The sequence below is a fragment of the Camelus ferus genome, chromosome 13 (assembly GCF_009834535.1).
Source record: "Camelus ferus isolate YT-003-E chromosome 13, BCGSAC_Cfer_1.0, whole genome shotgun sequence".
Lineage (NCBI taxonomy): Eukaryota > Metazoa > Chordata > Mammalia > Artiodactyla > Camelidae > Camelus > Camelus ferus.
Window position 1 is genome coordinate 1,158,371 of NC_045708.1, and position 20,099 is coordinate 1,178,469.

The 20,099-nt window shown below is 63.5% G+C and overlaps 2 protein-coding genes across 2 annotated transcripts; both read right to left on the bottom strand.

Moving 5' to 3' along the window:
- Window positions 1-402: 402 nt before the first annotated feature.
- Window positions 403-15,936, bottom strand: PANK4 (pantothenate kinase 4 (inactive)). The gene is made up of 19 exons (XM_032494985.1): window positions 15,782-15,936; window positions 12,426-12,508; window positions 11,838-12,052; window positions 11,059-11,242; window positions 10,666-10,758; window positions 10,141-10,294; window positions 9,867-10,048; window positions 9,281-9,362; window positions 8,505-8,605; window positions 5,964-6,119; window positions 5,153-5,265; window positions 4,769-4,856; window positions 3,646-3,797; window positions 3,045-3,100; window positions 2,814-2,863; window positions 2,271-2,375; window positions 1,818-1,918; window positions 1,646-1,714; window positions 403-968 (listed from the first exon to the last, which is right to left on the bottom strand). The coding sequence occupies exons 1-19, from the start codon at window positions 15,903-15,905 to the stop codon at window positions 755-757; spliced, it is 2,322 nt and encodes a 773-aa protein (XP_032350876.1). The 5' UTR covers window positions 15,906-15,936; the 3' UTR covers window positions 403-754.
- Window positions 15,937-17,464: 1,528 nt separating this feature from the next.
- On the bottom strand, window positions 17,465-19,806 carry HES5 (hes family bHLH transcription factor 5). Its single transcript, XM_032494764.1, has 3 exons — window positions 19,222-19,806; window positions 18,962-19,127; window positions 17,465-18,866 (listed from the first exon to the last, which is right to left on the bottom strand). The coding sequence occupies exons 1-3, from the start codon at window positions 19,273-19,275 to the stop codon at window positions 18,595-18,597; spliced, it is 492 nt and encodes a 163-aa protein (XP_032350655.1). The 5' UTR covers window positions 19,276-19,806; the 3' UTR covers window positions 17,465-18,594.
- Between the last annotated feature and the right edge of the window lie 293 nt (window positions 19,807-20,099).

Here is a 20,099-nt window from a genome sequence, read left to right on the forward strand (position 1 = left end):
GGGTACCAGCCACCAAGCCCGAGAGCCCTCAAGGGCCCTCCGAGTGAGCCGAGTCAGGAGTGCTGCTCAGAGCCTTGTTCTGTCCTCCTGTGTGCGGCGGGGCCCGGGAGGGTGGGGGACGCAGCAGGAGCCTCCCCAGACAGACGCATTGGGGCCGGAGCCCGAGGGAGCAGGGGCAAGGGGGTGGGACAGATGACGGAGGCCACGTGATGGGGCAGCAGTCACGGCCCACAGGCAAGGTGGGCCTAAGAGTTCCAGAGGCAACTGAAGGGAGGGAACCCCCTCTCAGGTTCCCGGACAGGGGTGGGCAGGGCCTGCCTGCAAGCGCCCAGACTGAGCAAGGCTTCCCGGGCGCGCTGCCTGCTCTCACACCGAACAGCAAAGGCAGAGACAGCTCTGTTCTCACTCTGGAAACTCTATTTGGTGCGTGCCCGAGCCTCCCGTGTCCTCCGTCAGAGGCATATATGTATATATTTATATTTATATATATATATATATAAAAGACTATTTAACAGTTAAATATATTCCAATACGAACGTCTCACGGGACAAGAGTCGTGTCTCCCCACCACGAACACGGCAGCGTTAAAGGAACACGGAGCCCGAGCCACGAGCGCCCAGCCCACGCCCGGGCGCGCCCAGCTCTGAGTCACGGAAGCACGATATAAATACTCCGATCCGAACGCGGACGCCCTGTCCAGTCGCGATCTGTCCCTGACAAGTGACGAGCAGAGCGGTCTGGCGTGGCAGGTGCCTCACTCGGCCGGGACCTCGTACTTGAAGATGACGCTGAAGAGCCGGCCGCCCAGCCGCTCGGCCAGCCACGAGTTCTTGAGGACCGCCAGCTTGAGGCTCTCGCAGCGCAGGGCCGCGTGGTAGTTGGTGTGGACGGCGCGGCCCATGCCCTCGATGACCACCAGGTCGGCGCCGCGCTCCCGCACCAGCACGGCCAGCCCCTTGTCCAGGCGGCTTCAGGGAGAAGGGGGCAGTGAGGCCGGGGTGGGCAGCGCCCAGCAAGGGGACCCCGACCCTCGGCCCCTGCACCCCACACGCCCTAAGCCCAGCCTGCACGGGGGCCGTCCCCCCGCGGCCCGGCTCCCGTCACTACAAGGCGCCTGTTCTGGAAACTGGGCCTCGACGCTCCCCTATTCTGAGTTTCAAGACACCTCACTCCTTTTCAGAGGTCTTTATCATTCTTCTCCATTTGTTATATTAATAAGGGCCCTGGAGGGGGGGATTAAGTCAGCACTGGAGAACCTCCCACAAAACAGACTCAAAGGCTAGGGTCCCAGAGTCCAGACATGCCGTCCTGCACTGGGCTGGCTCCCAGGGCTTCACTTCCCAGAACCCCCAGGGCAGAAAACACTAAAGCGACGAACTAATCACCTAAGGCCAGATTCAAGGGGAAGAGCCCCCGCCACCTACATACAGGGACAGGGGTGCCTGCTCCCTCCTCCTGGCTCCCTGAGCCCGCCTGCCCAGGTCCCTGAGGAAGGGCTGCCCAGACCCCATCACAGGGCTGCTGCTGGCACTGCTGACTTCTGCCCCCCCCCACCCATGGTGCACAGGGGACCGGGGAGGACCTGGGGGGACTGGGGAGGACTTGGGGGGACTGGGGAGGACCAGGGCGGAGGGGCCACGGGTACCTGAGGTCCAGGCATGGGGAGCTGGATCCCGTCTGCACCAGCAACAGCCTCTCTTCTCTGAGCGCCGAGCTGCCGAGCACAAGGGGCCAGGCAGAGTGAGCCGGCGCCCCCGGGGAACTGCCCCTACACACCCCCCTCCCCGTGCCAGGGCCACCGAACCCGGCCAGCTTACCGCACGACGGCGTCCATGGCCGCGACGCGCTCCGCCACAAGGAGGGCCTCGCTGTGGGTCACGTCGTTCAGGGCGGGACCTGAGTTGCACGCCAGGATGACCTGTGGCAGGACGCCCGGGCGCTTTAGGGACCTCTGCCGCTGGCACCCAGCCGGCCTGGGCTCGCCCACCCACCTGCCCGCCCGGGGCTGCCAGCAGAAGGGTGCGGCCACGCGCAGCCCGGGGGCTCCGAGAGGGCCAGCTCTCAGGGCTGGACGAAGACGGCCTCCAACACTGGGGGCAGGCTGACCTGAGCCCCGAGGTGTGACCAGCTGGGCCTCTCCTCCTCCCGCCACCTCCCCGGCACCTACCTGCGCTCACGGAGGAGCCCGGGCCGCCGCCCAGGGCCCACGGCGACACCAACCCCACCGAGCGCAGGAGCAAGGGTCCTGCCACGCAGCCCTCCACACTCACCTCCGTCCCTCTAGAGAGAAGCTCCCTGACAAAGGGGAAGACTCCCAAAATGACGTCTACTCCACTGTTATCTGCGAAAATTAAGGCACATTTGTGAGGGGGCCCCTGTAAGACAAAACCAGGACGTTCAGTTGGGAACAGGCGCGTCCAAGCGTTCCAGACACCTCCACACTCCACCCTCCCCGCGGCCCGCCGGGTCCTGCGGGCACTGGGTGCACTAGGGGTGGGGCCAGCCCCTGCTTCTTCCAGAACTGCTGGCCCAAAGGACCTCTGAACTGAAGCCAGCTGACCTAAGCACCGGCCCCACAGGACTCAAGACTCGGGGCAGGGAGTGGTCAACTTGCACTCGCAGCTCGGGGCTGCGCGGGTGAGACGCGGGGGCCCTTGGTGCCCTGTGTGGGCCTGGACGGACGCCCTGGTCCCCACCCCCGGCAGCTCCATGCCGGCCCCCGCACTGTCTCCTGTGAACCCTGCCTGGGGCCCTGCCTCCCAGCCTCGAGGCAGTCCTGGCCCCGGGACAGAGGCGGGGACAACTCTGTGTACCTTCAGTCTCTGAAGCCACCTGCTGTAGGAGTCCACAAGCCAGGGCCGCTCTGCGGGACACAGGGTACGCGGTCAGGCCTGCCTTCCCAGCAGCCGTCACCCTCACCCCACCACTGGCTTTTCCAGGGAGCCAGTCCTCACCTCCCCCAACTTGCTGGGGATGCGCGCAGCCCCCTCGCTACTTCCTCCCCGCCAGCCGAGTCCCAGCCTGAGAGGGCTCCCGCGGCCTACCTTGCAGCTTCTTCTTTGCCTCCTCGAACCCGAACTGGGGGTCCGATTCCAGAACTCTGCACAGAAGAGGAGAGAACCAAGTCACCAGAAGCCCAGGCCTCAGCCCCCCGCGTGCCAGCATGCCACCCTAGGGCAGCAGTGACCGGGGGGGGGGGGGGCGGAGGCCAGGGGCTCCTCTAGGGATCCGTGCCCGAGGGCATCGTGGGGGGACGCAGCAAGACCCCCACACAAGAGCACTGCTTCAGTGAGACTAAGGTGGACTCCGGGACAGGACACGTGGGGAGCCCAGAAGGCGCGTGCCCCACGGGCAGGGGACCCACTGAACTCTCCACTTAACCACAACTCTGTGCGGTAACCGTGAACGTGGGTTCTGCCAATAAAAACACCCACACCTGCAGCCTTCCACACACCTGCTCTCCTGCCAGGGAAGGGAGGCTGGGTCCCAGGGCCTGTCCCGAGTAACAGGTGCCCAGCAAGCCCTGAGCTGCATTGAGTCCCCCCGAGACCCCTGGTGCCCCCACTGCTACCTCCTCTCGGGCCAAGCTGGAACAAGGCAGGGTAGGGATGAGGCCCAGGGGCTGTGAGGACAGTAGGCACCTACTCAGAGACAGCTTTGGCTCCCCAGTCGAAGACGTTGCCTGCCAGCAGCCCCTTCACCAGGGCCAGCTGCCTCTCCTCCCAGCCCAGCGCGTCCAGCGAGTGGACCACCCTCTGGAAACACTTCAGCGCCACGCCGTTGTCTTTCTGCTTCACCTGTGGGGAGATGTGGGTGAAGTCGTGGTCTGGGCAGCCCAGCCCTCAGCACAGAGAGGGGAGGAGGGGCACCTGGCCGGGGACACTGCAGAGGACACCCCCAACCGTGAGCCTGCTCTAAGGGGACAGAACACTTGACGTGACATCACTGCGAGAGTTTAAAGAAACCAAGGCTGCATCAGGTGAAAACTGCCCGACTCGGAACAGCACGGGCTGAGAGCGAGAGGTGGGCGATGCTGATGGCCACACAGATGTAAACCGTACGCAAGAGGGCTGAGGCTCAGGAGGGCGCCGGCCAGGGTGTGACAGAGCTGTGGCCAAGGGCAGGGTGGAGGGCCAGGGCAGAGGGCGCAGACCCGCACGGGTGCCTGCTGCCCTGGCTGTGAAACCCTCAGCACCCAGACCGCCGTCCTCACTCCTGCACGAGGGGACCGGGGGGGGGGGGATGGGAGGGAGGGATGGGTGTGCTGTGCCGCTCCTGGATCCCGCCCGCTGCTCTGGGGCACGTGGCCTCCTGGTCAGAGCCCAAGGAGACACCTCCATGCCACCCGCCAGGCCACCCCTCAGGCCCTGAGTGGCCTGTCACACCCTCGAGACCAGGACTAACTTCCTCAGGTACCAACTGAGTTTCCAAGCTGACCTCAGGAGGCCAGGAAGACGGGAGGGGGGCCTCAGCGCTGAACGCCCACCACCCTAACTGGCTGCTGACCAGAGCCCCCCCAACACGTCTCTGCTGAGGGAGTCGCCGCGGTGCCCGTGCCCACAGCTGCTCAGCCGACGCTGCCGGCAGAGGGGCCGCACAGCGCTCTCGGGAGATGGCCCCTCTGCAGGGGAGACCCGGATGCGGCCTGCCACTAGCACTGGGGGTCAGGGCTGCTACCAAAGCTGCTTGCTGGTCAGGACAGGGCCGACGCCCCCGCTCCCCGCATCCCCCGCAAGCACACAGCCACCCACGAGAAGAGGGCACTCACTTTGGAGTAGGGATCCGGGAAGTTAAACTCGTTCAAACAATGCTCCCTGGTGTCCAGGAGGCTGCGCACGGTCAGGGTCCCGTAAGCGCTGGGGACAGAGTCAGGTGAGGGAGGCCAAGCGGGCTGGATGGCCGAATATACTGACCATCACACCCCCTGTCCCCAGAGGCACCCTTGCGGGGTCCAGGCACCAACAGGAGCAGCCAGGCAGCCTGCAGAGCAACGGTGCCGAGTGGGCGCACTCGAGCCTCCCCGCAGACGCGGGCAAAGCGGATGGGCGCAGAGCCCCCAGAGAACTGGAGAAACAGCCCCAAGGGCGCCGCAGCCCTGGGGGTGAGCGTCCGGCCCCTGGGGGGGGCCGGCACTGCCGCAGCGGACACTCACAAGGGCTGGTGCCGCAGCGTCTGCAGCTTGTTCCAGTACTTCTGGCGGAACTTCTCGGCCCTCTCAGCTGCGTCCACGGAGCCAGGCTGGCTCGCCACGGCGCGCTTCACAACCTGCCAAGGACGAGATGGTCACTGGGGCTCAGAGCAGCCCCCGCCTGCGGACAGCAGGTATCACTGACAGCTACCCACTGGGGGCCTCCCTGGCCTGGCGGAAACGAGGTCACCGCTGGCCCCAATCCGAAGCTCAGATCCACACCCTCTGATCCCAGCCCCACGGCCCCCTTGCCACCGGCTCCTGCCCTGCAGAGGGGCAGGCGGTTCTGGAGCGCCCTCAGAGTTCGCAGGGATTGGGCAGGGCGACCCCCCTCACCCTGGGGACAGACCCCACGGGCCTCTCCGAGGGGCTTCATGGAGGGGTAGGTGTTCCCACAGGGCTCCAGTGGCCTTGAGACATGACCCACTGGAGCCTGGAGGGGCTACCGCCATCGCCACCCCCAGGCAAGTCGTTTGCTTTCTGAAGAAACACAGCAGACTGCAAAGCTGCCTGGCGAGCTCACGAGGACGCGCTCACTGACACCACCTCCCAACAGACCGCTCTAGGGTCGCAGTTTCACCTGCGAACTACGACTCAACCTCCAACACATGGGTGGAAGGGCTCCTGGAAAAGCCCCCTCCTCCTTCCTCGTGCCTCTCACTGCCCCTGGGGAACCTGAGATGGTGAGACGGGGCCAGGACCTCAAATGCCCACAGCCAGTCTCCCCAGACGTCAGGGCCTCCTCGGGGGCATCCGGCCCCGCCTGAGCTCTCACCCCGTCCAGGGCCTCCTCAAAGCAGGTGAGCCAGTACTTGCGGGCCAGGGCGTCATCCGTGAGGTCGACCGTGTCGGGCACGTAGGAAGGCGGGTCCAGGAGGAGCGGCAGGCTGACCAGCGGCCTCTCCAGCCGGTCCATCTCCAGCAAGTCAAACTGGGAGAACGAGAAGCAGGTGGGCACATCAGCTGTGTTCTTCCTGAAAGACCAAAACATCCTCCTACAAGTTTTAGCAGCAGCTTCTCTGCACGAAGGGCAGAGATCGAGTACAATCTGCCTGCAGGTAAACGGACCGCCCCGTTCTTCCCCATCTCTGGATCCCATCACCCTGTCATGTCCTCTCTCAGCAGCAGAGCCCCCTCCACTTTTCTGCTCACACCTGCCTCTTCCCCGCTACCCCAAGGTGCAGAGCCCTGGGCTCTCGGAGCTCCCAGGTGGCCTCTCCAGCCACCGCCGCACCCTCGTGCCCCTCCCTCTGCACTCATGACCCCACTCACACCGGACGCCTTCCTGGTCCTCGCTTCTGCTCAGAGCCCCCGCGGCTGCCGTCCTCACTCCCTGCCTGGCAGGCCCTCATCCTGTGGCTCTGGCCCAGGGCTGTTCCCTGGGCCAGGCCATGGAGACCTGACTGGACACACGGCCCCTTCCTCTGCAGCACGTGTGCTGCTCACACCCCCACAACCAGAACCACCGCCCAGCCGTGCTCTGCGACGGCCGAAACACTCTGCAGGCACGAGCATCTCTTGAACGAATGGTCCTGTGGGCCTGGCCCTGAACTCGGACGAGAACTGTTCAGGCAGCCGTTCTGAGGCCACAACAAGCGAGTGAGCTCGGGGCTGGCCCGTCAGGCCTCGCCCCTGCCCTCCATGGAGCCGCACAGCTGGGAGCTGGCCCTGCTCTGCCAGGAGGGCTTCTGATGGGCCAACTCGCGGGGATGGAGAGGCAGGCGTGCTCTGAGCCAGGGGCGGTCTGGACAAACTGATCCACCACGAGGGGGAACCCAGCTTTTAGGACACAGGGAAAGAGCTGGTGTGTCTCCACAGGAAAGGTGGAGGTCAAAGAAAGGTGGCGTGGCTGCCTCCCGCCTCGCTGGTCTGCAAGGTCTCCCTGCCTCCCCAACAAACAGAGTTCAGATCTGAGCTCAGCCTCGTCTTGGCTGTGAACAACACAGAAACAGGCCTGGTCCGCTGCCCCGGGTCTCCCCACCGCAGTAATGCGGGGATCCCACACCCACTGGAGGGCCACGCGAGAGCCCAGCCTGACAGGCGCGCAAAGCCCCCAAGCTGTCGTGGAGGGCGACCATGTGGCACTTCAGTGCTGGTTTAAGGGTTTCTTGCCCACTCATCCGATTAAGTTCAGTCTGTGGGGCAGGGATCCGAGCTGCCCTTTGATGGATCAGAAACGGGGCTGGGAAGATGTCAGACCTTTCTCTGCACACCAGCCACAGCTCTGACCAGGCCTGGCCTTGCCCCGCCACCGCCCACGGCACCCGCCCTCAGGAGGGCCCAGCTACAGCCGCACGGCTGGGCGCGAAGGACGCGGTGCAGTGCAGGGGCCTTGCTACGCGAATGGGGGATGCCACAGAGGGGGGCTCTCCTGGGAGTGAGATCAGATGGGACATGTTCCTGCCACGTTTACACTGACTTACGAGAGAACCTGTGTCTACAGCTGAAAAGCACCTTTTCCTCAACACAGCCGCTCAGCGAGGGGAGGTGTAGCTCAAGTGGCAGAGCGCATGCTTAGCAAGCACGAGGTTCTGGGTTCATCCTCAGTACCTCTTCTAAATAAACAAACAAACCTAATTACCTCCTTCTCCCCCATCAAAAATAATAAAATAAATTAAAAAACAACAAAACAAAAACAACAGCCCTCTGGCTAGTCCTGAAGGTGGCATCTGACCTGTGTGCCCAGACCAGCACCTGAGCGCACACCCCTCGCCCTCCAGCACAGCGCGCGGGTTCTGAGAACGTTTGGGATACAAGGTTAACGAGCCGGCAACAGCCCACACAACAGCGCCCCGCGCCTCCGTGGGCCATGGCAGTACCACCCTGTCTGGCTGACACTGGCCCCAGCTGAGAGACCCTCTAGACACTGGCTCAGCAGGCCCGGGAGGCCCCACAACAGGCCTCACCCAAGCAGGGGGCACTGAGGAACAGGCGGGACCCTTCCACGGAGAGCAGACTTTGCATGCTCACTGCCACCTTGAAACCACCACGCAGAGGACGCAGTCTAAAAGACGGGGCCTGGGCTAGTTCCTATGACCCAGGGTTTTAACCCGACCCTGCTGAGAACGGCCCCAGAGCCCTGAGTAAAGACCCTTGTCCTCCTCAGTTTAACTCTATATTCTCTCTGCAGACACGGGGGGTGGCCCGCATGGCTTCCAGGGCTCCGGCTGAACACAATGTCTTACTGCTGCCCCAGAGCCTCTGGTTCAAGACTGGTCTGCAATGGAAAGTGCGGGGACACTCCTGGTGACCACTAAGGAGACATGTGCAGCGAGCAGCCCCCGAGGGGCCCAGCACCGCCCTGTCCTATACTCACCGTGCCGCTCCTGGCCCGCTGCGTCGGGCAGAGCTCGGGCGACGAGCTCATGAGCCCGGAGCTGCCAGCGTAGTTCTCTCCCCAGCTGTACTGGTTCGGGTCTGTGGGACAAGAGACCGGGTCAACCTAGGGTCAAGCGGCTGGGCAAACCTCGGGATGGCCTGACCACATCTGGGAGAGGACCAGCCGCCGACGGTCTCCCTGATGCTGGGTGAGCCGGGGTTTTGTTCTGTTGTATTATTTCCCAATGGCAATGAGGCCTCGTAAAATGATCACTTAGACCTTTCAAAGCTTCTTAAAGATCTCCCTGAGTTACTTCCATAAGAAATTGCATTTAAGGACATGAAGGTCAGCCTGAGCTGTTTTGATCGGTGCCGACCCGCAAGCAGCCGGCCTGACTCCTGCTGGGGTAGAATCGGGCCTGCAATTCCTACATGTGTTCTCCAAAAAGGACAGACCGGATGTGCATCTGCAGAGACAGCCAAGCTGATGGTGATGAGGACCTGGGCACGGGAGGGCCGAGGCCGTCCCCTGCATGGAGCCCTGTCACTCTCAAACACCCTGTGGTTGATTACATGGCAAGTTTCCACAGGCCCTTCAGCAGAATCACAAGCAGAGCTCCTGCTGCTGCCAGGGCAGGGCCCTCCCTTGATCATCACGTAGCACGCGCACCCACTCCAGCAGCTCCCTCACCCTCCCCACCTCCCCTAGCCGCATGCCCAAGGCAGCCCAGACCCCAAGCACGGGCCACGCCCCCATGGCCACGCTCTACTCACTGTCTTGTTCAGCTCCTTTGAGAAATGCTCCGATGGCTCCCAGGTAGCCTTCGTGCCTCAAGAACAGCGCCTGGACCTCACCCTGCCGTGGAAAAACCCCACCTAAAGGGCCTCACCTTGCACACGGCTAAGGCCCTGGCTGCAAATCCACCTACGTGGGCAGGCCTCCCCGGACACGGCGAGGCTGCCCACAACGCACTTGTCCGTGCAACTACATGCAAACACAGATGTAAAAGCCTGCCGTTTGGAGAGCGAACAATACCTTCCAGGAAGTTAACGCCCACCCAATTCACCCCGCCTGCTAGGCGCTGTGCACCCTCCTGCAGCGCACCCCCCGCAGCGCTCCTTCCAGCAGTGCTCCCAAGGCCTGAAAGCTCACCTGGAGCTCTTGGGCAGTGACACAGTCCCCAGACCTCACCAGGTGACATGCCCAAACAGCACGGCCACGACACCCAGAGCTAGCGGGCAGGGATGGGCAGGACAGGGCAGCTGGGCAGGGGCGCTGGCTTCTCGGCACCTGCCTCCCTCCCCTCCTGCGGTGGGCGGGCGGCGCCAGGCAGAGCAGGAGGAAGCAGCATCCCGCTACCTTGGAGAAGAAGTTAATGCTGTAGGTGATGGTGCGCATGGTGACGGGGTGGCCCCGGATGAAGAAGCCGCCGAAGTACACCCTGTCCAGGCAGTGCAGCCGCGCGTACAGGCAGGCCAGCTGCCCGATGTCGTTGCTGATCATGTGCAGCAGGCTCTTGGCCATGTCCTCCTTGGAGAACTCTGGGAGGGGATGGAAGCAGAGCGGCTGGGCAGCGGCCCAGGCAGACACATGGGCACCCCGGCGAGCGCAGTGGGCAACAGAGGGCGGGTACCTTTGTCAGCGGTGGCTGACTTCCCAAAGCTGCTCGCGATGAGGTTGCCACTCAGCCCCAGGGTCTGGTGGGCGCCCCCGTAGATGTCCTGCACCAGCATGTCCACGTTTGTGTGCTGGCCTTTGGAGGCCAGGTGCAGCAGCTCATCGAACTTCTGTGGGGACAGGGCCGACAGAAGCATATGGGGCACTGGGAGCTGGTGGAATCCCCACGGCCCCGGAGACCTAGCCCCTGAAAAGAAGCAAGCGGTGGGCTGGGTGTGGAAGCCCTGCTGGCTGTGGGACCGAAGGTGGGGAGAGACAGGCAGGCCCTGGAGACCACCCAACCCAGGCGATGCTCTGGCCTCCTGGATGTCCGTCCTCCCAAGACTCAGGAAACAGGATGAGGCCCAGGAAGGAGCCACTTTCACAGCACACCCAGCCAACCACAAGCCTCAAACCCAACAGCCACCAATCCTCTCCTGAGGGACCGGGAACCAGAACATTCTGTGGAGCCAGGAACATCCTCCCACAGCTGCCAAAATACCTTAGTTTTGGTGAGCAGAGCCCCGAGCCCCCAGAAGGTGCCGCCTCCAATGGAGCTGCCACCGATCCACTCGAACCTGTCCTCGGTCTCTACCTGGGAGCAGACCGGGCAGGTGTGTTAGCGGGTGGGGACCCCCCACCCCCACCCAGCAGGTCCCGGGATGTGCTGGCTCAGCGCATCCCTAGACGTGGGTGATGACGCTCCTGATGGTCAAATCTGGGTGGGCTCGGCAGGTGCTAATGCTGGACGGAGGGCCTGTCCCACTGATGGCTCGTGAACGCGGGAGCCAGGCCTGAGGTTGCCCACGTCCCTGGACCCGGCTCGGCTCTGACACAACCAGCGCCCGACAAAATACTGCCGAAGTGCCGCCCTTGTCCAGGAGCCAGGCCTCACCTTCACGATGGAGACCCCGGAACCGATGTTGACAAGTAGGTATGGGAAGATGTTGGGGTGGTTGGTCTGAAACCGGAACTCGGGGTCAGCGTCCTTCTGGTACACGAAGGCCTCATGCGGGATGTTCTTCAGCACGAAGTTGCAGCCCTTTATCAGGCAGGTCATCACGTCCTCCTTGTCAACCCTGCGAGGGAGGAGCCCGGCCACTGAACCCGGCGCAGGCCACGGCACGATCTTTTGCTGCAGCGCAGCACCAGGCGGAGCTGTCCAGGGACCCACCCGGAGACGGTGCTGCCTGCCTGGCTGGACTCAGTTTCTGACCCTGACAGGCACACACAGGGCAGCTCACGAATCACCACCCCTCACGTGGAGAATCTCTGGGGTGGGCCAGCTGAACGTACCCGAGGAACCGGCACTTGGCTGTGGCACAAAGGGCCCCTGCTGCCGCACCCACGGCAGGGCCACGGAGCCAGGAACCTCTGCCAGGTGCACGGGGAGCATCGCCATGGGAAGGGGACAGGCCGTGTCCGGGCTCCACCTCCTTCCTTTCAGCACTCGCCTCTCCCCAGGGCCCATCCACTGTCCGCAGCCCCCAGAACCCCGCTGCAGCCGGTCCAGAGCCTGGCCTCAGGCTCATGGCCCCCACCAGCCGCCCACGGCCTCACTGTGGTCGTGGGGCCTCAGAACTCCCCAGAGCAGGCTGAAGGGGGCGGTGTAGGAGCAGGGTCGCTGTGGCCATGACTTCAGAGGCCAGCCCTGCAACCTGTGTCTCCACTTACTTCAGCTGCAGCTTCTCTTCGATGAGGTCTTTGAACTTGTACGCCCCACCCCCCGTCGCCTGGATGACCTTGGTCTCGGTGTTGACGAGGTGGTCTTTGATGAAGTCCAGGCAGGCTTCTATGTAGGTGTTCTCGAACTTGACAAAGTGCAGCCGGGCGGTAACCTCCTCCTGGACAGAGATCTCGTAGGGCGGCTCATGGTCCTGCTCTGTGTCCTGGGGAGGAAGTTGGGGGACCCATGTGTGCTGGCCTGGGGAGGGGACAGCACTGAGACGCAGCCCCCAAGCACCTGCCCAGCAGCACCAGTGATTTCTGTCTGCCCCTAAGTATGGGGACTCTTTATGGCAATGCAGGTGGGAGACAGGGAGGGTGGGAGACGGGCAGGGTGGTAGACGGAGAGGGTGGGGCCCCAGGGCTGAGGCTGGAGCACGAGCAGGTGGGGGCGCTCCTGTCGGGTCTGGTATGGAAGGAGAACTGAGCCAGGAGGCAGGGAGGAGTATCAGCACTACAAACTTCCCGGACCTGCACCAGGCCCGGGACCACAGGGCTCACCCCAGAGCCCCTGCCCTGGCCCCCCAGGAGGCTCACTTTGCCTGAGTGGTCGAAGGACCTGACTTTGGCGACTTTGTGCTGCACGGTGGAGTAGTAGGCCAGCTTGGTCAGTGACCCGCCTATGGGGAGACACAAATGAACAGATTCAGAAGCGGGCCGGAGGGGACCTGCAAGTGCTCGCCTCCGTGGGACCTGGGTCCCGCCCACAGGGCCGTGGTGCTGCTTGCGCTTGAAGCCCTGCGGGGGGCCAGACAGAGGAAGGGACTGAACAGTGAGACCCACACTCTGCTTTCTCTGAGAGTCTGTTTCTCCTCAGGTCCCAGGTGGAAAAGGAGGCTGTCCGATTCTCCACTCCCCGGCTTGGGGAGGCAGCCCGAGGCCCAGAGTCACCAGGGAGGCCCCGCAGACGGAAGGACAGATGCCCCTGTAGTGTCACCAGATACCAAATACCAGAAGGCAGAGTAGGACTTTATTTGCCTGAAACACATTTCAGGACAAGTTAAAAAGACCCCAGAGCAGTCCTCTCCAAGGAAGAGCTCTGGTGAGCCCCTCTTTCAGGTCAGGATGTGCTTCTGTGGCTCCAGGTAACCCACAGCTGGGAAGGCCCTCGAGTGGCAGGGCAGGGAGAAGCAGAAGGCTTAGCGCTGCAGTGGCCTTGGAACAAACGGCCCTTCCCAGGAAGCTCGACAAATCACGGCGGAAAACCCTGGGTATGAGGAGGAGGCTCAGGTTACCAGCAACCGCTGCTGTGTGACAAGATACTAGGGGAACATACGAGAAACGCTCAAGTCAGAGAACATTTGGAAACACTGAGGTGTCCGAGGGCCAGGGCTCTTCCAGGTTAACAGGAATCAAACCTCCGTCCCCGAGATCAGTCACACTTGTCCTGTCAGAGATGCCTGCCTGGCAGCGGACAGGCCTCTGGGGATGTTCTGCAGCCCACTCCATCGGGCCGCAGAGGGGCCCATGACGTCACGGGCTTGTGCTCAGCCCTGGACCACGAGCTCAAGATGCAGGACCTGGTCTTAAGCCTCCTTCTCCCCCCTCCCCGCCCCCGGTCCTGGCCTGGTCCAGAGTGCCTTTCGCTGAAGCGCTCGTTGCCCGACTCACCTCTGTGAATGAATAGTTTCCTAAAAAGACAGGTGACACAAAGGGATGAAGATACATCTTAAGAAGCTCATCAAAAGTTCTCATAAACAAAGTCCTGGGTCACAGAAATCCAATTCCAGAGGATGTGTTCTTTAAGTCAGCTATAAATCACAACCGAAGCACAAAGCACTGGGGTTTATGGGGGGCCATGGGCGGTGAGCTAGTTTCTCTGCACCGCATATCACATATCCCAAGTGGGGCACTGCCCAGCGCTGCCCAGACGCCTCTCCCTATGTCCACCAGGAAGTAACAGACGGAGGTCTGGGGTGCAGGTGGAGCAGGGTGGTCAGCTGGGACCGGAATGAACTCAGAGAACAGACAGCAGGAGTCTGCAGGGGCAGGAGAGCTCTTCTGTTCTCAGGATCCCTTGGAATTAGAGCAAATGCCAGCCGGGCCCCAGCCCCTGCACGTCACACCAGACCAGGGCAGTGACCAGGCGAACAGGCACAGCCCCATCCTCTCTGGTGGACACCACAGGCTCTCCTGTCCTGCCCACGCTCCACCCCAGGACCAAAAGCATCCCTGACTGACAGGAGGAACCTGGGCCAAGACCCTCCAGGTCATCCAGACCCACGGGGGCCTGGCACGGGGCTGTCCTTCCAAGCCGGACACCAGTGGGGAAACGACCCCTCAGCGCACATCACCGCCCTGTGGCCCCTTCGGCTTCACCTGAGGGATCCTCCCCTCCGCCCAGGAGAAACCTGGAGTCAAGTCAGCTTCAAGTCTCTTGAGACACAAAACATCCCCAAGGCTTCAGAGGAGGGAACTCCCCTAGCAGACGTGAGTGCCCCATCCGAGAGGGAGAACAGCTTAGCTGAGCTCTCCTGGATTGAGAGGCTTGGGGAGGGAAGAGGAAACTGGGGAGCCTGCTTTTAAACCACTCTGCTGACAAGCTTTGCGGATTCCTGGGTTGAGGACTCCTGCCCTAAGCTGTGACTTCCCACCAGCTGCACCAACAAAAGTGTAACGAACATGTCCTTTGAAGAACGGGAGACAAGAGGACCCAGACCCAGGGTGAAGTTTCAGAGGAGGTAAATATCGAGGCTGAAAATATCCCTTTGGGTGCCCGTCTGCCAAGGAACCCGGACAAGGCTTGGCCCAGAGGACAGGCAGGCCCTCCTTCCTGCACAGCTGCAAGCCGGCCTCTGGGGACCACTCAGAACACGGAGCTGAGTAAGCCCTGTGGCCGCAGGTTTTCTGCACACTTCAGACTGGTTGGAGCAGCACCCCCAAGGGTTAGGGAGGCAGAGCACACACCTGTCGACTGCGTCACATCGGGGTGTCGGCAGAGCTGCGGACGGGGGGCAGGGGCTGACTTGAGCCCCCAACCTGGGCCTCCACGCTCACCATCTCCGGCCCGACGCCCAGCCAGGGGCCACTCCAGCAGGCTCCCTCACGGAGGGACGAGCTGGACGCTTCCAGAGCTGCCCATGCCCACCCTCTGCCTGGCTCTGCCGGGCCTCCAGGCCAGTCCCCTCGGAGCACCCGCCCTCTGAGCCGTTTGCACGTGTTCCCTCTCCACTCCCCACTTCCCTGGAGACCACCCTCTCCCAAGCCCTTGACTCGAGTGACCCCAAGAACAGGGGAGCGGGGCGGCCCAACCCCTCTGGGGATTCCTGCGTGTGCTGAGCGGCCACGACGGGGTGCAAGGCCGTCTCGCCGGTGAGCTGCCCTCGGGAAGCCCGCCGCCCCGGCCCGCGGGCAAAGCGGCAGCGACCGACGGCTGACCGCTGACCAGCCGGGTCCCCGCGCCTCAGCGTCCACATCTGAGGAAGGGAGGGAGGCGTCAGCGGGTTGGGGTGGGACACTGGGGGCTTTCGACCTGAGGTCCGCGCCCAGGTCGTCCAAACTCCCTGCCCCAGACATCGGGCCCCGGATCTCCCGCGGGCGGGACGAGGCCCAGCGCAGCGGCTCTCCTGAGGCAGGATGCCTGAGCGGCCGCCGGGCCGCCTCTCCTGCGGGACTACGAGGCCCGGCATACCACGCTCTGGCCGCGCGGCGCCTGCCGGGAGCTGTAGTCCGGCCGCCGCAGCGAGCCTACACGTCGGCGGCCCGCGGACTACAGAGCCCGATAGGCTGTGCGTGCCGGCGGCCGCGGACTACAAGGCCCGACAGGCTGTGCGGGTCAGCGGCCCGCGCCCCGCCCTTCGTCCTTGCCACCGCCCCGGCCTGCCGCCCCGCTGCCCTCGCCCGCGCCCTCTCCCTCTCCCGCCGCCCCGCTCTCCGCGCCCGCCCGCGGCGACCTATGTCTATGGCGAAGCGCTTGGCGTTCTCCAGGTTGCGGAAGATCTCGTCGGGGGGCAGCGTGATGCTCTTGTCCAGGCTGTCCCCGCTGCTCCCGCTGCCGCTCGCTCCACACTCCGCCATTTTGAATGTGCCCGGCTAGCCTCATCAACCATGGAGATATATGCGCATATATTTGACTGCTAAACGCCTCCCGTGCATATATTATGCTAATAAGCTCTCGGCGCGGCCCCGCCCCTCCGTGGCGGGAGGGCCGACTCGGTAGGGCCCGGGCACCGGTCTCAGAGGCCCTACAGGGAGGCAGCTCAACACAAAACATCTGGGCTGTCGTCGTCTCTGTTCTTTCACTGAGCTGGCCCGATGATGCTGACCTTAGATGATCTGAGCTAGTGCAGAGCGGGCACCTGGGGCTTTGCAGACCACCAGAGAACTGCTCCTTCAGTGAATGTGGCTGTAAGCCTGGCACCTGCGCGGGAGGGTCCAGCCTGGTTCTCCAGGAGCGCAGGACTGTCGGTGCTAAAAGTCCCATGCAAACAGGGACAGTCGGGGACCCCGCCCTCTAGGAGTCCAACCCCCGCCAGAGGTAGGAGATGCCCCTGCAGCTGGGGACGATGTGTACTTTGATGGTGAGATCCTCAGAAAGTGCAGTGGAAAGCAGGGGAGCCTGCCTGGAGGAGGCCACTTTCTGGCAAAACAAGGAGTCTATGGGAATTTGCGGGGAAAGAGCTGAGAAAGCTCCTGAATGGTGTTGGGGAGTGATTTCCAGGACAAGTCGCTAGAAAACCCTGGAAGGTGTGGAGACTCTTAAGGGATGTGTACCCATCAGAGGCACTTGGCACTTTGAGAAAGAGCTCAGTGCTGGAGGCTGACAGAGGGCCCCTAAGGTGGCCTTGGCATCTGCCTCCTAGGTGACCCTGGGCCAGTTACTTTGAGTCTCTGGATCTCAGCTTCCATCTGAGCATGCCACTAGCTGCCTGGCAGGGCCCCTGGGGGCACAGGCCTGTGAGCAGCACAAATTCAGAGCTCTAGGGGTGATTCAGGGGAGGAGAAGGTGCTTCAGCACACCAGGCAAGGCTCGGGATGGGGGAGGCGGCCTTGCAGGTCAGCCTGGCCAGAGGGACACCCGTGAGGGCAGGACCTGCCTGCCACACAAGCAGTAAATGTGTGGGATGGGGGAGGGGCTTCCCTGTCCCTCGCTCACCATTCTCAGGGCTCAGCAGGGACCCCAAAGGCCCCTAGCAGCACCGTGCTGGCCTGGAAGGGGTGCTGTGGACAGAGTGATGGGAGGCCGAGGGAAGAGAGGTGCCGAGCGGGAAGGGGGGAGGGCCAGCCGGCGTGCATCCAGTTTCCTGCAGACTCAACCAACACCCAGTGGCCTGTCTAAAAATAGATACCCTTTCTGAGGCATGGGCCTGGCCTTGACAGGTTCATCGCCAGCGCTGCCTGTTTCAGCCGTGGTGAGTGGTCAACCTGCAGGGCAGGGCAGCCACTTGTGGGCCAGCCAAGAAGGTGCCCCAGGAGCTTGTCCAAGGACAGGGGCTCTGGCTGTGTGGGGAGGGCCCTGGTGGGGCAAACATCTGTGTTTGACCCAGTTAAAACTATTTTGCTGCAGCGAGAGTTCCACTGCAGGCTATGGCTTTCAGGTCTCTCTCAGTTGGACAGTGCTGGAAGGTCCTGTAGCATCATTTACCCCTCTCCCCACTGCAGGAGCTAGCCAGAGGTTTAGGGCGGTAACCCAGGTCTCTCATCCCCTCCTACTGCACTGGGGAAGCTAATGTGTCCACAAGGCCCTCTCCTCTTCCAGCCTGCCTCTCCCCTGCTTCTCTGCCTCTCACTCCAATTTCCACACTTCGTCCTTCCCCCCTGCCTCCTGACTTGTCCCTTCACTTCTCATTTCTAGCTTCTCTCTTTCTTCCCTCCCTCTGTCCCTGAGCCGGTGCCTGGCTATTCTTCCTGTGTCTAGAGGGTCCCTGGTAAGGACACCTGTGTCCTTGATACCACGATAGTGCCCACTCCCCTTCATCCCTGCAGCCCCGCCTGCCTGATGCCAAGGACATGAGTGAGGCACAAGAGACGGACTATGGAGGGGCTGAATAGTCAGATTTTATTAGAAGCCTGCAGAGCAGTCCCGTGGCTCCCACGTGACGGAGAGTTCACATTCTGAGTACCAATTCGTGCCCGTGTGCACCCACCCACACAGAAATCCTTTCTGTGGGGGGTGGAGACCCCCACCCTCCCCACACAGCCCACTATGAGACCCCACCAGACAACCAGGCACGTGCAAGGGCTCTCTGCCTCAGCTCTGCCTGGCCCTTCCTCACCCATCCAGGCTGACACTTTCTTTCCTATGAGGATACACCTTGAGTTTCGCCTTCACAAAAGGCAAATGTGCCCACGGCACGGCCTGCGCCAGGCCCGCTGGCCGGGCAGCACCGGACCTGAAGAAAGCCCTCTACGCGTGGGGTGCCGGCTGGCTGAGCCCCGCCGCCTACAAATATCATAGAACCCGGCAGTGGGGACTTCCTAGAAGTCACTTGCTGAAATGCAAACACAGAGCAACCCCATGGGGTCAGACATTTGGCAGAAGATGGGCCTTGATTGTTCTAAACAAGGACGCTGCGCGCACATTCTCTGAGAATGTTCCTCCTGCTGGCCCGCCAGCTTGGAGAGAGAGCCTTCCGGAGAAGGGGCCCGTCCAAGCCAGGGGGGGGGGCGGGGCGGGACAGACTACGGGAAGGCCCTTCCCCAGGCCAGGGGATCGCGCTGGCCCTCTGGTCCTTCCGGCAGGCAGCCTGTCCGCAGCTCCCGCGGGTCACCAAGGCCGCCAGAGGCCGCAGGCGGGCTGGCGCACAGCAGCGGCGGCCGCCTTGGCGGGGGTGGGCGCGGGCGCGGGGCCCGGCGCCTTGGGCTCCTTGGCTGGCGCGGCCGGCGCGGCCGCGGGTCGCTGGAAGTGGTAGAGGAGTTTCATCTGCGTGTCGCTGGCCGCGTGCAGCGTCAGGAACTGCACGGCCTCCTGCAGGCACCACGAGTAGCCCTCGCTGTAGTCCTGGTGCAGGCTCTTCGGGCCGGCGGCGGCGGCGAAGGCTGCGGGGAGCGGAGGGGAGGCGGTGAGCGGGGCCGGGGCGCGGGGCGCGCGGCGGGGCCGGGGCCGGGGCCGGGGCCGCCCGAGCCGGGCTCACCTTTGCTGTGTTTCAGGTAGCTGACGGCCATCTCCAGGATGTCGGCCTTCTCCAGCTTGGAGTTGGGCTGGTGGCGCGCGAACTCCTGCTCCAGCAGCAACTTCAGCTGCTCGATGCTGCTGTTGATGCGGTCGCGGCGCATCTTCTCCACCACCGGCTTCCGCAGCTGCGGGAGGAGGGGCGTCAGCGCGGCCGCGGCGGCGCGGGGTCGCGGGGGCCGCGGGGCCGCAGCGCGCCGGGCAGGCTGCGCGCGCACTTACTCGGTTTTTCTCTTTGGGGCTCAGCAGCTCCACGGCCACGGTGCTGGGGGCCATGCCTGGCGCGGGCGAGGCGAGTCGGCGCGGAAGGAGGGAGCGGAGCGGGCGCGTCCCGGGCTGGTGCCGACCCCGGCCCCTATATAGGCGCGGGCGGCGGGCTGGCGCCTGGGGCCCGGGCGCCGCGGCCGTTCCCACACTCGGCGGCCAATGACGGCGCGAGCCGCACAAAGGCGCCGGCCCATTAGCGCACGCTAAATTGCCTGTGAATTGGCGCGGGCACAATGGGCGCTCCCCGAGGAGCAGGTGGGCCGCGCGGCACAATGTCCGGGCTGTGGGAACGCGCTCGCCCTCATTAGCATCCCGGGGCCTGATGCTGGGAGCCCCGCGCCTCAATATGCTGCCTTTTCCCAGGCCGCGGGGACGCGGGTGGGGGCAGGAAGGAGCGGCGCCCCTCCCCTCCCCTTTTCTCTCCCTTCTCCCCCCTCCCCAGCGACTCCCCGCTGCTGGCTGGCAGAGGCCACGAGCGAGCAGATAAGGGGAAAGCTTTAGAATGCACAAGAGCAGCAGCTTCCAGGGGGCCACGCACCCTCCCTGTTGGACCTGCGGCTCCCCTCCTCTCTGGGGCGGAGGGGGAGGGGACAGGGGAGGCCACACTTCACCTGAGCAGGCATAGCCAGCTCCCTCTGCACAAGTGGAAGAGGGGCCCAGGCTCTTAGGCTCAGACCTGCTGGCATATGTATTAAGTCCCCAAGCTGTCACCTGGGACACGTGGCTTCAGAGCTAGAAAATGGACTGCCTGCTGTGTCTCCCTGGCTGGGCTTTGGGCAGTTTTAGGGAGCCAGGGTGCCTGAAATGCCCAGCATGGAGCCTGGCACCTAGGC

What these genes read in the sequence shown, in the direction of transcription:
- PANK4 (XM_032494985.1), bottom strand. Translation starts at nt 15,905, where the DNA reads ATGGCGGAGTGTGGAGCGAGCGGCAGCGGGAGCAGCGGGGACAGCCTG. An exon ending in CTCTGCTCACCAAAACTAAG is followed by an intron (nt 10,295 to 10,665) that starts GTATTTTGGCAG and finishes CTGTCCCCACAG; the next exon opens with AAGTTCGATGAGCTGCTGCA. An exon ending in GTCAGCCACCGCTGACAAAG is followed by an intron (nt 10,049 to 10,140) that starts GTACCCGCCCTC and finishes ATCCCCTCCCAG; the next exon opens with AGTTCTCCAAGGAGGACATG.
- HES5 (XM_032494764.1), bottom strand. Translation starts at nt 19,275, where the DNA reads ATGGCCCCCAGCACCGTGGCCGTGGAGCTGCTGAGCCCCAAAGAGAAA. An exon ending in GCCCCAAAGAGAAAAACCGA is followed by an intron (nt 19,128 to 19,221) that starts GTAAGTGCGCGC and finishes CTCCTCCCGCAG; the next exon opens with CTGCGGAAGCCGGTGGTGGA. An exon ending in CTACCTGAAACACAGCAAAG is followed by an intron (nt 18,867 to 18,961) that starts GTGAGCCCGGCT and finishes CGCTCCCCGCAG; the next exon opens with CCTTCGCCGCCGCCGCCGGC.